General features: G+C 39.3%; 1 protein-coding gene across 1 annotated transcript in view; it reads left to right on the forward strand.

Annotated features, from left to right (window-relative positions):
• The window catches only part of SOHLH2 (spermatogenesis and oogenesis specific basic helix-loop-helix 2), a 93,679-nt gene that overhangs the window by 9,243 nt on the left and 71,535 nt on the right, over positions 1-12,901 (forward strand). The window contains 2 exon segments of the mRNA XM_061133742.1: positions 2,149-2,261; positions 2,348-2,386. Coding sequence (XP_060989725.1) covers positions 2,149-2,261; positions 2,348-2,386 — 152 coding nt within the window.

Genomic DNA, 12,901 nt, shown 5'->3' on the forward strand with positions numbered 1-12,901 from the left:
TTCCAGTATTTTTCAATTTTTGGTTTGATTTTGCTTTTCATTGTAGTGATTCTAGCCAAGATTCCTTTTGAGATTACAAAGCAGTTTGATTTTTCCCCTCCAAAGTACAGTGCTTGTTTTTTGTTTGAGTTTAGAGTTAACGTAAAGGCAATGGTTTCATGAAATTATTACTGTACTTTTTCTCCCAAGAGACACAGATGTTTCTGCTAAACTTTATCCTCATAATCTGCATTTTAATAATGACTTGTTATGGGTTCATCTTAGGCCTTGATAGGTTGGCTGCTGTTGTGCTCAAGGCCATGGATCATCTTTTTTGGAGTCATGTTCATTGTGATTGTCTAATGACAGCACCACATCTCTTATCTGGGCTGTTTTCAGATGGCTGTTAACATTCCTTAGAATCAAGATTATTTCCAAAATTTGCCATTTTGAATTGTTAATCTTATTCCCAGTCAAGAGCATAATTTAAATAGTATTGCATTTTAAAGACAGATGAAAAATTATTTTTCAAGAAATTTTGCAAAAAAATTACAAACCTCAGTATATTCAATACTTTTGGCTTATCATGGAACAAAGTGTGGTAGGGAAAATAAAACTGTGTGCTCATTTTTTTCAGAAAAATAAAACAGTTGATAGTAGGAAATTGACCAGATTTTTTGGGGGGGGGGGCGTGGCAATACTGTTTTGTAGCAAGAAAGCAAAAAAGTTGTTAATTTCCAGTTTTGTGGACCTTCATCCACTTGTTGAGTATTTGGATTAATGACTTTGGACTTGGGTATGGGAGGATGTTCCTGCCCCCTTTCCTTGTAGACTACATTTGCTTAGAGATGAGGGTGAGGGCAGGGTTGTGCAGGGTTGAAGACCTTGGCAGTGATGTGAGCTAATGTCTTTCTGCTTAGTCTTCCATCAACTATTGTGTAGCAGAAATTGCCTCATATATGTAAAGAACATTTAAAGTTTAGAAACAGGCTATTTTTTTCTCTTCTACAAAGTGTGACTTTCCAGACTCAAAAACAAAAAGAATTAGCTTTGAGCCTTAAAGCTGAAAAGGAACTTTGTGTGTGTGTGTGTATATATACTTCTATTTATTCTTTTAAGTATTTCTTGAGAAATTTTAAATCTCATTCATGTCTTATTTTTAAAATCTTTGGTTTATTTTTTAAAATTTTTTAAATTTGTATATTTTAAATGAAATAAGGATGGATATTTTTAATGGTAAAAAGATAAAATTCACAAAGAAGATAGACATCATGAAAAGGAGCTTTTGATTCTAGGCTGTATCCTCCTCCTCCGCCTACAGCAATAAGGCAGATTGATGTTTTGGCCTCAACAGCCAAAGGAATTTAGTTAAAGAAAACTGCTTACAGATAAGAAAAGATGCCTGAACAGGTGGCCAGATATATAAGTAGTGTTACCATAGCACAGAGGTTAAGAGGACACACTTTCAAGTCTGAACAAACTGGGTTGAAACCCCAGTTCCCCATTCATTAGCTTTGTCACCTTAATAATGTTATTTGACATCTCTGAGCCTGTTTTCCTTATCTGTTAAATGGATAACTAAATGTTTGTAAATTAGGATTGAATCTGTTAATATATATAAGGCACTGTGTGCTTTTAAGATAGCAAACACATAATTTGTAGTTGTTAAATGGACTTCAGAATTCTTTTGCAAAGGAAAAAAAATGAATATTACATTGGATGTAACCCAAACATTTGGGTTTGGCCAAGAAGTTTGTTCGAGTTTTCCATAACATCTTATGGAAAAACCCAAACAAACTTTTTTGGCCAGCCCATTTATAGCTATTTCAAGTTCTGAGGAAAGAAACATGTTCCTGATATTTCCTCTAATAGAATTCCTTATAAGTATACACAAAGAACTCAAAGAACAAAAGAGGGCGGAGAGTGAGCAGACGAGCAATCACAGTATAGTGACTCTGAGGTCCAGGCTGGTGGGAATCTGTGAGTCTGCTGTCTACACAAATCCTGTCTAACAGAGAGTCCCTCCTTAGACATTAGTTCACTCTGGTGCATCTGTGTTACTAATAAAGCCCAGTATAGTGACAGAGTCAGGCTGAGCTGATTAATGTTGTTTTCATGAATAATGAGAGATGGTGAGGTGCTCTTGATCCTGCCCCCCTTTTCACTCAGGTGGTGAATGAAAAACTCATTAGGAGACACAACTTGAACTAAATGATCAACTAGAAAAGCAAATTGTTTCTCTCAAAGAGAAAATGGAAAAAATTTGTGAAAATCTTTCAGGTATGGAAGCAACTATATATATGTATGTTTCACAAGTTGAGTAAAAACTGGTAAAAGATCAATTACTTATATTTGCTTTGTTGTATACAGACTGTCTTCTATTTGTGTCTATGAACAGATGCCAGTGGTGAGTAAAAGATAGTTAAACTAAAGGAATAATTGAAGGAAATTATGTATATTTCCTGCCCCCAGGCAGATTCTACACAAAATTTTAAAGGTCCAAATAAAATACTTTGCTCAGTGGAGCTTTTCCTAGAATGTAAGGAATCCTATACATAAGGCCTTGATCTCTCCCTTATAAACTTGGACAGAGATTCTGTTGCAGGTACAAACAAAATGGAAGTGAAAGGATCTCAGTGGTCAGGCTGGGGAGGGGGGGGACTTGAGTGTGTGTATTCCTTGCAGTCTAAAAGTGCCTGTGTGCTGTGTGCTAAATCTCTTCACTCGTATCCAACTCTTTGACCCTATGTACTGTAGCCTGCCAGACTCTTCTGTCCATGGGATTCTTCAGGCAAGAATACTGGAGTGGGTTCCATTTCCTCCTCCAGGGAATCTTCCCGACTCAGGGATTGAACCATGTCTCTTCATGTCTTCTACATTGTCAGGTGGATTCTTTACCACTAGCGCCAATTGGAAATAGCTCTCCTCATACCCATCAGTTCCATCCTTGTTCCTCTAGAATACACACACACACACACACACACACACACACACACACAATATGTATAAAATCTAACAAAGAACCCATTCAATTAACTCACTGGGCTGCTTTACCTACTTCGTTTTTTGGTTGCCTTGTGACATTGTTTTTCCTTTGAGAGCTAATTTTCAGTTCAGTTCAGTAGCTCAGTCATGTCCGACTCTTTGCGACCGCATGGACTGCAGCACGCCAGGCTTCCCTGTCCATCACCAACTCCCAGAGTTTACTCAGAGTCATGCCAATTGAGTCAGTGATGCCATCCAGCCATCTCATCTCCTCTGTCGTCCATTTCTCATCCTGCCTTCAGCCTTTCCCAGTATCAGGGTCTTTTCTAATGAGTCAGTTCTTTGCATCAGGTGGACAAAGTATTGGAGTTTCATCTTCAGCATCAGTCCTTCCAGTGAATATTCAGGACTGATTTCTTTTAGGATGTACTGGTTGGATCTCCTAATTTTAATCCCTGATAAGTGAATTTATGTTTTATACTTTACAGAGCATATTCATTTGCGTTTCATTCATTCAAATATTTTTGAATATTTGTTTAAAATGTAGAGGAGGCCCATAACATGACTTATGTTGAACTCTTGCTGTTTTTATTGCAAGAATACTCAGACACATGAAAACCTTGTAAATAAATCAAGGGTACTGTGCATGAAGATGAAGATACAGTACTCAGCTAAATTGGCAGGACTTAACATTACTCTTAATAGTAGTAATAATTTGTCCTTAATTAAACATATCTGTATAATATGCAAATTAATTTCATATACATTATTTCTGTCTTGCAACAAACCCCATGTCATACAATTTAATATTGTTATTTTAATATATGTGATTCTAAGCTTAAAGAGATTGAATGATTTACTCAGTTTCACATGTCTGGAAATGTGTATTCAAATTCTCTTACTCTTAAACCTATGCCATTTAACTCTGCTGTACCAACAGCCCTGTGGTACTGCTGGTCAGAAGTAATGTGTGTTTTAGTAACTGTGGTAAGGCACTAAGCTGCTGCTCTATTCCTGGGCATTTATGGAGAGTACTCTGAATACCTGCAAACCTTTAGGCAAAGGTATAGAAAAATCATCTACTTTTGTTAATGAATTTAGGGATAAAGAAACTTTTTTTGCAAACCTATTATTTACAATCCAGAAATACCACTGTGACTATGTTTTAGAAAGTCAGAAAAATAACATGGGTTTTTTTGTTTGTTTTTGTTTTTTATTGTTGGAAAAGTGGCCAAGTTTTTTTCCTCTGCCATGGAGTCATATCTCCATCTTGTGGTATTTAGAAATTGCTGCAAGGGCTGTTTTAACTATGGGTAGAATTTTACTACTGCCTACAGAATGTAAAATTTCAAGTACTGCCTACAGAATATAAAATGTTCTGGCTTCCTTCTTCTAGATAACCCACCCCCAGTCCTAGCTCAAGAAATGAGGGCATCTAGCGTTATGGAAGTTAGCAACAAAGTGCTGGTGTGACCTGAGAGAAGGCTCCGCAGCATATCTAGGAAGCATTTCATCAGTTTTCTCATTGCTACCTCAGACTCTGTGACATACTCCTGTTCACAAAAAATGCATTTATTTCCCTTGATGAATTGTTATTCTTTTTTTTTCTTTTTTCTTTTTATTTTATTTTATTTATTTTTTTAATTTTTATTAGTTGGAGGCTAATTACTTCACAACATTTCAGTGGGTTTTGTCATACATTGACATGAATCAGCCATGGAGTTACATGTATTCCACATCCCGATTCCCCCTCCCACTTCCCTCTCCACCCGATTCCTCTGGGTCTTCCCAGTGCACCAGGCCCGAGCACTTGTCTCATGCATCCCACCTGGGCTGGTGATCTGTTTCACTATAGATAATACACATGCTGTTCTTTTGAAACATCCCACCCTCGCCTTCTCCCACAGAGTCCAAAAGTCTGTTCTGTACATCTGTGTCTCTTTTTCTGTTTTGCATATAAGGTTATCATTACCATCTTTCTAAATTCCATATATATATATATGTGTGTTAGTATGCTGTAATGTTCTTTATCTTTCTGGCTTACTTCACTCTGTATAATGGGCTCCAGTTTCATCCATCTCATTAGAACTGATTCAAATGAATTCTTTTTAACGGCTGAGTAATATTCCATGGTGTATATGTACCACAGCTTCCTTATCCATTCGTCTGCTGATGGGCATCTAGGTTGCTTCCATGTCCTAGCTATTATAAACAGTGCTGCGATGAACATTGGGGTGCACGTGTCTCTTTCAGATCTGGTTTCCTCAGTGTGTATACCCAGAAGTGGTATTGCTGGGTCATATGGCAGTTCTATTTCCAGTTTTTTAAGAAATCTCCACACTGTTTTCCATAGTGGCTGTACTAGTTTGCATTCCCACCAACAGTGTAAGAGGGTTCCCTTTTCTCCACACCCTCTCCAGCATTTATTGCTTGTAGACTTTTGGATAGCAGCCATCCTGACTGGCGTGTAATGGTACCTCATTGTGGTTTTGATTTGCATTTCCCTGATAATGAGTGATGTTGAGCATCTTTTCATGTGTTTGTTAGCCATCTGTATGTCTTCTTTGGAGAAATGTCTGTTTAGTTCTTTGGCCCATTTTTTGATTGGGTCATTTATTTTTCTGGAATTGAGCTTCAGGAGTTGCTTGTATATTTTTGAGATTAATCCTTTGTCTGTTTCTTCATTTGCTATTATTTTCTCCCAATCTGAGGGCTGTCTTTTCACCTTACTTATAGTTTCCTTTGTTGTGCAAAAGCTTTTAAGTTTAATTAGGTCCCATTTGTTTATTTTTGCTTTTATTTCCACTATTCTGGAAGGTGGGTCATAGAGGATCTTGCTGTGATTTATGTCAGAGAGTGTTTTGCCTATGTTCTCCTCTAGGAGTTTTATAGTTTCTGGTCTTACATTTAGATCTTTAATCCATTTTGAGTTTATTTTTGTGTATGGTGTTAGAAAGTGTTCTAGTTTCATTCTTTTACAAGTGGTTGACTAGTTTTCCCAGCACCACTTGTTAAAGAGGTTGTCTTTTTTCCATTGTATATCCTTGCCTCCTTTGTCAAAGATAAGGTGTCCATAGGTTTGTGGATTTATCTCTGGGCTTTCTATTCTGTTCCATTGATCTATATTTCTGTCTTTGTGCCAGTACCATACTGTCTTGATGACTGTGGCTTTGTAGTAGAGTCTGAAGTCAGGCAGGTTGATTCCTCCAGTTCCATTCTTTCTCAAGATTACTTTGGCTATTTGAGGTTTTTTGTATTTCCATACAAATTGTGAAATTATTTGTTCTAGTTCTGTGAAAAATACCATTGGTAGCTTGATAGGGATTGCATTGAATCTGTAGACTGCTTTGGGTAGAATAGCCATTTTGACAATATTGATTCTTCCAATCCATGAACACGGTATGTTTCTCCATCTGTTTGTGTCCTCTTTGATTTCTTTCATCAGTGTTTTATAGTTTTCTATGTATAGGTCTTTTGTTTCTTTAGGTAGATATACTCCTAAGTATTTTATTCTTTTTGTTGAAATGGTGAATGGTATTGTTTCCTTAATTTCTCTTTCTGTTTTTTCATTGTTAGTGTATAGGAATGCAAGGGATTTCTGTGTGTTAATTTTATATCCTGCAACTTTAGTATATTCATTGATTAGCTCTAGTAATTTTCTGGAAGAGTCTTTAGGGTTTTCTATGTAGAGGATCATGTCATCTGCAAACAGCGAGAGTTTCACTTCTTCTTTTCCTATCTGGATTCCTTTTACTTCTTTTTCTGCTCTGATTGCTGTGGCCAAAACTTCCAACACTATGTTGAATAGTAGTGGTCAGAGTGGGCACCCTTGTCTTGTTCCTGATTTCAGGGGAAATGCTTTCAATTTTTCACCATTGAGGGTGATGCTTGCTGTGGGTTTGTCATATATAGCTTTTATTATGTTGAGTTATGTTCCTTCTATTCCTGCTTTCTGGAGAGTTTTAATCATAAATGAGTGTTGAATTTTGTCAAAGGCTTTCTCTGCATCTATTGAGATAATCATATGGTTTTTATCTTTCAATTTGTTAATGTGGTGTATTACATTGATTGATTTGCGGATATTAAAGAATCCTTGCATTCCTGGGATAAAGCCCACTTGGTCATGGTGTATGATTTTTTTAATATGTTGTTGGATTCTGTTTGCTAGAATTTTGTTAAGGATTTTTGCATCTATGTTCATCAGTGATACTGGCCTGTAGTTTTCTTTTTTTGTGTGGCATCTTTGTCTGGTTTTGGAATTAGGGTGATGGTGGCCTCATAGAATGAGTTTGGAAGTTTACCTTCTTCTGCAATTTTGATGAATTGTTATTCTTGAAGAAAATGTCATTCTCTAAGAAGCAGAGAATTATATTTCTCTTCAAAAGAACAAAAAAATGTTAGAAGAACCAAGAGTGGGGCCACATACTAAGCAGAAAGGAAAGATAATGAAAGTTCAGGCTCCTAAGGAACTGACCCTTTCTATTCTCTGGGTAGATACCCTGAGTGTTCTGCTTTTCTTACACAGTGGAATTCAGGAGGGGTTTGTCTAAAGAGCAGGGATTAGGAATCTAAGCCAGGGAGCTGGTGCTGGAAGTAGCCAGTGAAAGTGAAAGTCGCTCAGTCCTGTCCGACTCTTTGTGAATTCTCCAGGTCAGAATACTGGAGCGGGTAGCCTTTCCCTTCTCCAGGGGCTCTTCCCAATGCAGGGATCAAACCCAGGTCTTCCGCATTGCAGGTGGATTCTTTAGCAGCTGAGCAAGGGAAGCTGAACAAAGGAAGCCCAACAACACTGGAGTGGGTAGCCTACCCTTCTCTAGCGGATCTTCCCCACCCAGGAATTGAACCGGGGGTCTCCTGCATTGCAAGCAGATTCTTTACCAACTGAGCTATGAGGGAAGTTGGAAGTAACCAACTGCTAAGCAAAAAAAAAAACTTGGGATCCTAGAATGCTGCATCCAGTCAAGAAATCTCTCTTTTCCAAGGACAGAAGAGATATTGTCTTATTCTTTATAGAAAAAGCAGTATTTGTGAGGATCAGACATGTACCATTTGTGTAATGCAAACATTTTGGTCTTATGTTAATATTAGGTTGATAATCAGAGAAAAGGGCTTAAATTAGTTGTTTCTGTTTGTAAATTTACAGACACTTTATCCTTGTTGTAGATTGCTTAGTCTTTTGGAGTAACCTATACATGCATACCAGAGAAGGCAATGGCACCCCACTCTAGTACTCTTGCCTGGAAAATCCCATGGACGGAGGAGCCTGGTAGGCTGCAGTCCATGGGGTTGCGAAGAGTCGGACATGACCGAGTGACTTCACTTTCACTTTTCACTGCCATGCATTGGAGAAGGAAATGGCAACCCACTCCAGTGTTCTTGCCTGGAGAATCCCAGGGATGGTGGAGCCTGGTGGGCTGCCGTCTATGGGGTCACACAGAGTCGGACACGACTGAAGCGACTTAGCAGCAGCAGCATACATGCATACTTAAGAAACTGATGTTTCTTAGTTTGAATACTGATGTTGAGTAACTTCAAATTGCAAGTTTGCTTATGAGCAACAAAAGGATGAATGCTTCTTTTGTCGTGAAGGCTATTAGAGATATATAAAGCCAGTACACACAGTGCCTGACAGAGTGAGCAGCATATTAGTTCCCTTCCTTCCTTCCCTTGATGAAAGAGAAGTATAATTTCATTGAAGCAAGTCTGTTGTGAAATTAACCTTGATCCACTTGAAGGAATAAGGGCAAGGGCAAAGCCCAGAGATGTGCAATCTGACTTACTAAGCTCTGCTGTCACACAAGTTGTGAATCTTCTGGTACCTTCTGAAAGCTCTGGTAGAATTCTGTGGGTTTTTGTACCTGTCCAGATAGCAGGGACTTCTGTAGGGATTTAATGCTTCAAATAAAAAGTGTAGAACCTTTACTTCCCTTAGGCCAGCTGGGTTATACATTTTCTAGCCCCTTTTGTTTGCATCCACTGGAAACAGAACCTAGAGCCTCCCTAATGTTCCAAGAATTTTCAGGTGTGTCCCACAAAGATCTGTAGCCTTTCCTTGGAAAGCTAGAATCTGTTTCAAGTGTACCAAACAACTAATGTCAAGGCTAATTAGGTTGTTTCACCTCTGATGAGCACTAGCTATTTCTCAGGTTCTGATCTGGCCCTCTGGGTTTCTTCATTAATCTCATTTAGGTAGGTTTTACGGAGCTGAAGACGCACTATGCTCTTTATCAGAGCTTGATGACCTCCAGTGTGCAGCCCCACAGATGATTCCCCAGCAGTATTCTGAGCAATCTTTCAGTGCTTTACTGTCATGACTAACATTTGGCGACGCGTGCCTTCTTTCCTAGGTTAGCTGCTTTAGGCCAAGTCAAGCTTAGTACCCATGACACTGCACCACATACAGGGAAGAAGATTGGCTCCTCTGCTTCCCAGCTTCTCTTTACTGACCAGCACTGCCACATCCTTAGCTGCTAGCCTGTCTATCAAGTTGTGTTCTTTAACTTTCAAACTCTTTAAGAATCACATGGATAATGTATTGAAAGTTTATGTTTTGGGGTTTACTCCAAGAGATCCTCATTTCGTAGGTCTAGGGTAAGCCCTGAACACTAGTATTTTTAGTAGACATTTCAATAGGTTCTATTGCAGAGCACAATTTGAAGGAAAAAAAAAAAAAAGATTTGGGGAATTTATATCCCTCAGAGAAAGATGGTGCAGACAGCCTGTGTTGTGACAAGTTAACTATAAAGTTTTTATCACCAAGTTCCGCCATTTCCCTGTGGCCTGCTCTACTGCAAAGTGGAAGTCCTAGTCCTGACACATCTGGAATCATGAAATCAATGATCCCTTATCTCTGTTTGGGATACTATTAAAAAAAAAACACAAAACCACAAACTGAGTGGTTTTTAAGTAGCAGAAATTTATCTGTCACAGTTCTGGAGGCTGAGAAGTCCAGGATGATGATGCCAGCGGATTCAGTGTTTGCTGAGGGCTCGCTTTCTGGTTCATAGACGACACCCTCTTATTGTGTCGTCACATGGTGCAAGGGGTGAAGGGCATCCGAGGGGGTCTATTTCATAAGGGCATTAAGCCTGTTCATGAGGGCTCCACCCTCATAAGCTAAGCGTCTCCCAGAGTCCCCCATCTCCTGATACCATCACATCAGGCATTAAGATTTCAGTATATGAGTTTGGGAGAGGGACATTCAGACTGTAGCACTCCTATTTCTCTCTGCTTATAATCTTCCCCCAGTGTCCTCTCCTTTGTTTTCCACCACATCCAGACAACTTGGACCCTTCAAGGAAACCTCTTGCCAACACATGTGCTCTGTCAATCAGACGGTAAGTGCACAGGAGATTCTGTTCCTAAAGCCAACAGACGGGCTGGTGGTGTGAGGCACAAGGAAGGGGGTGGAGAAACAGAAAAGAAACATTATTTATTTAGGAAAATATTTGGTCCACCTCAAGTGTTCTCTGCAGGACTTTTGGTCAATCTATAGAAAATCAATTCATAGAAAGACAATTTGCCAAAATCCAAATCCTTATAATTTGTTCTTATAATCTTAAGACATTTTCAGGAAGGTTCGATTTGTTGAAAATGGCCTGTAGAATCAATATGAGGTATTCTGTCACAGACGTCACCAGATTTGTGTTCTCCCCAAAGATCAGAATGGTTTATTTGGAGACAAATGTAACCTCAAATCAGAGTAAAGTTAAATTTTATGTGTAAATCTATTATAATAACAATGTTGTCCACCAGGGGGCGCTTGACACTTAAGCATGCAGAATGCTGTGTTCATTGTTACAATTGCCTTCCTTGAGAAGTATGACATATCTGCAAGTTGTGATTAACTGTTTTCTTAGAGTTTTCTCTTATAAACATTCAATAGAATGATTTTTTTAAGCTTGTAGTTTTTATATGTTCTTTAATAGAGCAATTACCACTATTTAGAAAAATAGGTGGCTAATACTTTGGCCACCTGATGTGAAGAACTGACTCATTTGAAAAGACCCTGATTCTGGGAAAGATTGAAGGCAGGAGGAGAAGGGGACGATAGAGGATGAGATGGTTGGATGGCATCACCGACTCAATGGACATGAGTTTGAGTAAACTTCAGAGTTGGTGATGGACAGGGAGGCCTGGCGTGCTGTAGTCCATTGTGTTGCGAAGAGTCAGACACGACTGAGCGACTGAACTGAATTGAGGTGGCTAATAGAGCCTCTTTTCTACTTGGGATAAAGGAAAGGGACACACAAAAAAAATCTTTAAGTATGTTGATTTCAGGTGTGTAAATATACCCTGAAATTTCTTATTCTTACCCTGTTGTTTCAGTCTTCTGTTAGAAGGTGACTTTTTACAAACAGATTAAGACATGAATATAGGTGAAGTATGATACTGCTTGCAATGCTAAGAACTGACTAGTTTCAAAAATAAAACAGCTCTTCCATAATAGGAGTAGAATTAATTGTGTGTGTGTGTGTGTGAGAGAGAGATTTGGGGTGGGGGAGGAAGGGGCATAGTTTCTAGTGGAGTCTTCAATTTAGCTGTAGCTTTAGTATATCTTTCCAAGCTGCAGTTTTCTAGCATGTGACCACTGATTATATAATCAGATAAAACCAGCTCTTTGGGAAGACCAAGAACTTGTGAGTCTTCCAGTGATTTGGATGTGATGGGATAAGAGACTGTGTGCCTTTGATAAAATTGTTTTTAAATAGTAGTTTATTTTGAAGTCAGTAAAATAAAGAATCAAAATCTAGAATGAATCTTAATGTTATTGTAGTATGACTTTATAATTTTTAAAGGATTTCCAATGTGTGTAACAATTTTATAAATGGAATTACAAATGTCTTGCATTTAATGGTCCATGACTGATGTAGTTTTCACAAAATCCAGTGTTTGTCCCCATTCTTTCAGCTCTCTTCCCCTTGCTCTACTCCAGAAAACCAGCAGCCAGGATTACTCCTCACAGCACAGGAAATTGGGGGGTTCTTCAGTTGAGATGTCCTTAAGAAAAGCAGTCAGTGTGTCCACCCAGAGAATGTATCTCACAGACTTCCCAGCACAGGGAGGGTCATTGACTGAGGACCCTTGGTCTTGGGCTTTGAAGTCCATCACTGCTTTTCACCAAGACCACACCTCCCACCGTTCCTACCACATGATCAGATGCAGGGGGGATACCAAGGCAGACGTATTCCTGGGAAACATAGTTACCCTCTTGTCGGTAATTTTGCCAGACTTTGCTTAGGTGGCTGCCAGCCTGGGCTGCTTCCGCTTCCTCCTGACGTCTCTTTCTCCCGTTCACGGGGGGGGGGGGGGGGGGGGGGGTCACACTTACATTACAGTTGACTACTTTCCCAGCCCTCTCCCACTCCTTTCCTATTTCCTTTCACACAGGCGTTTCTAATAATGGATTATTTTCACATCTAATCCCATCTTGGTATCTGCTTCTTAGAAGACCACGTCTACAGCTGGTGGTCCTGGGGGTGCTATGAGAAAACAGGGGTAACATGAGATTTGGGCCTGGCCCACTTACTATGTGACAGCCAGCAGGTGCTGTCCTAATCAGTAGATTAGTAGATCGGCACCAACGGATCCCGGCTCAGTGTGGCCATTCAGTTGCTAAGGACTTCACCAATGGCAACCTTGGAAAATGTTCTTATGGAGGAAAATACTGTGAAAGCAGCCGACAGACATTTGGAAAATACAGGATTATTACTAAGTTGTATTTTCATCCTTTGTAAGGATAATGAGAGGCTGAGAATAGTTAGTAAGCCCTTAATACCTAACAATGAAAAGCAGAGAGCCTTGGTGTGGTAGTGTCTAAAAGAAGCTGTATACAGTAGTGAAAGGGTGGCCACAACAGAACAGCAGGGCTGTCCAAGCAGGCCTTCTGGGAAGGGTGGGGCCCTGATGGGAAGAACCAGGGACCCTAAACCTGTGG

The sequence above is a fragment of the Dama dama genome, chromosome 30 (genome assembly GCF_033118175.1).
Source record: "Dama dama isolate Ldn47 chromosome 30, ASM3311817v1, whole genome shotgun sequence".
Taxonomy (NCBI): Eukaryota; Metazoa; Chordata; class Mammalia; order Artiodactyla; family Cervidae; genus Dama; species Dama dama.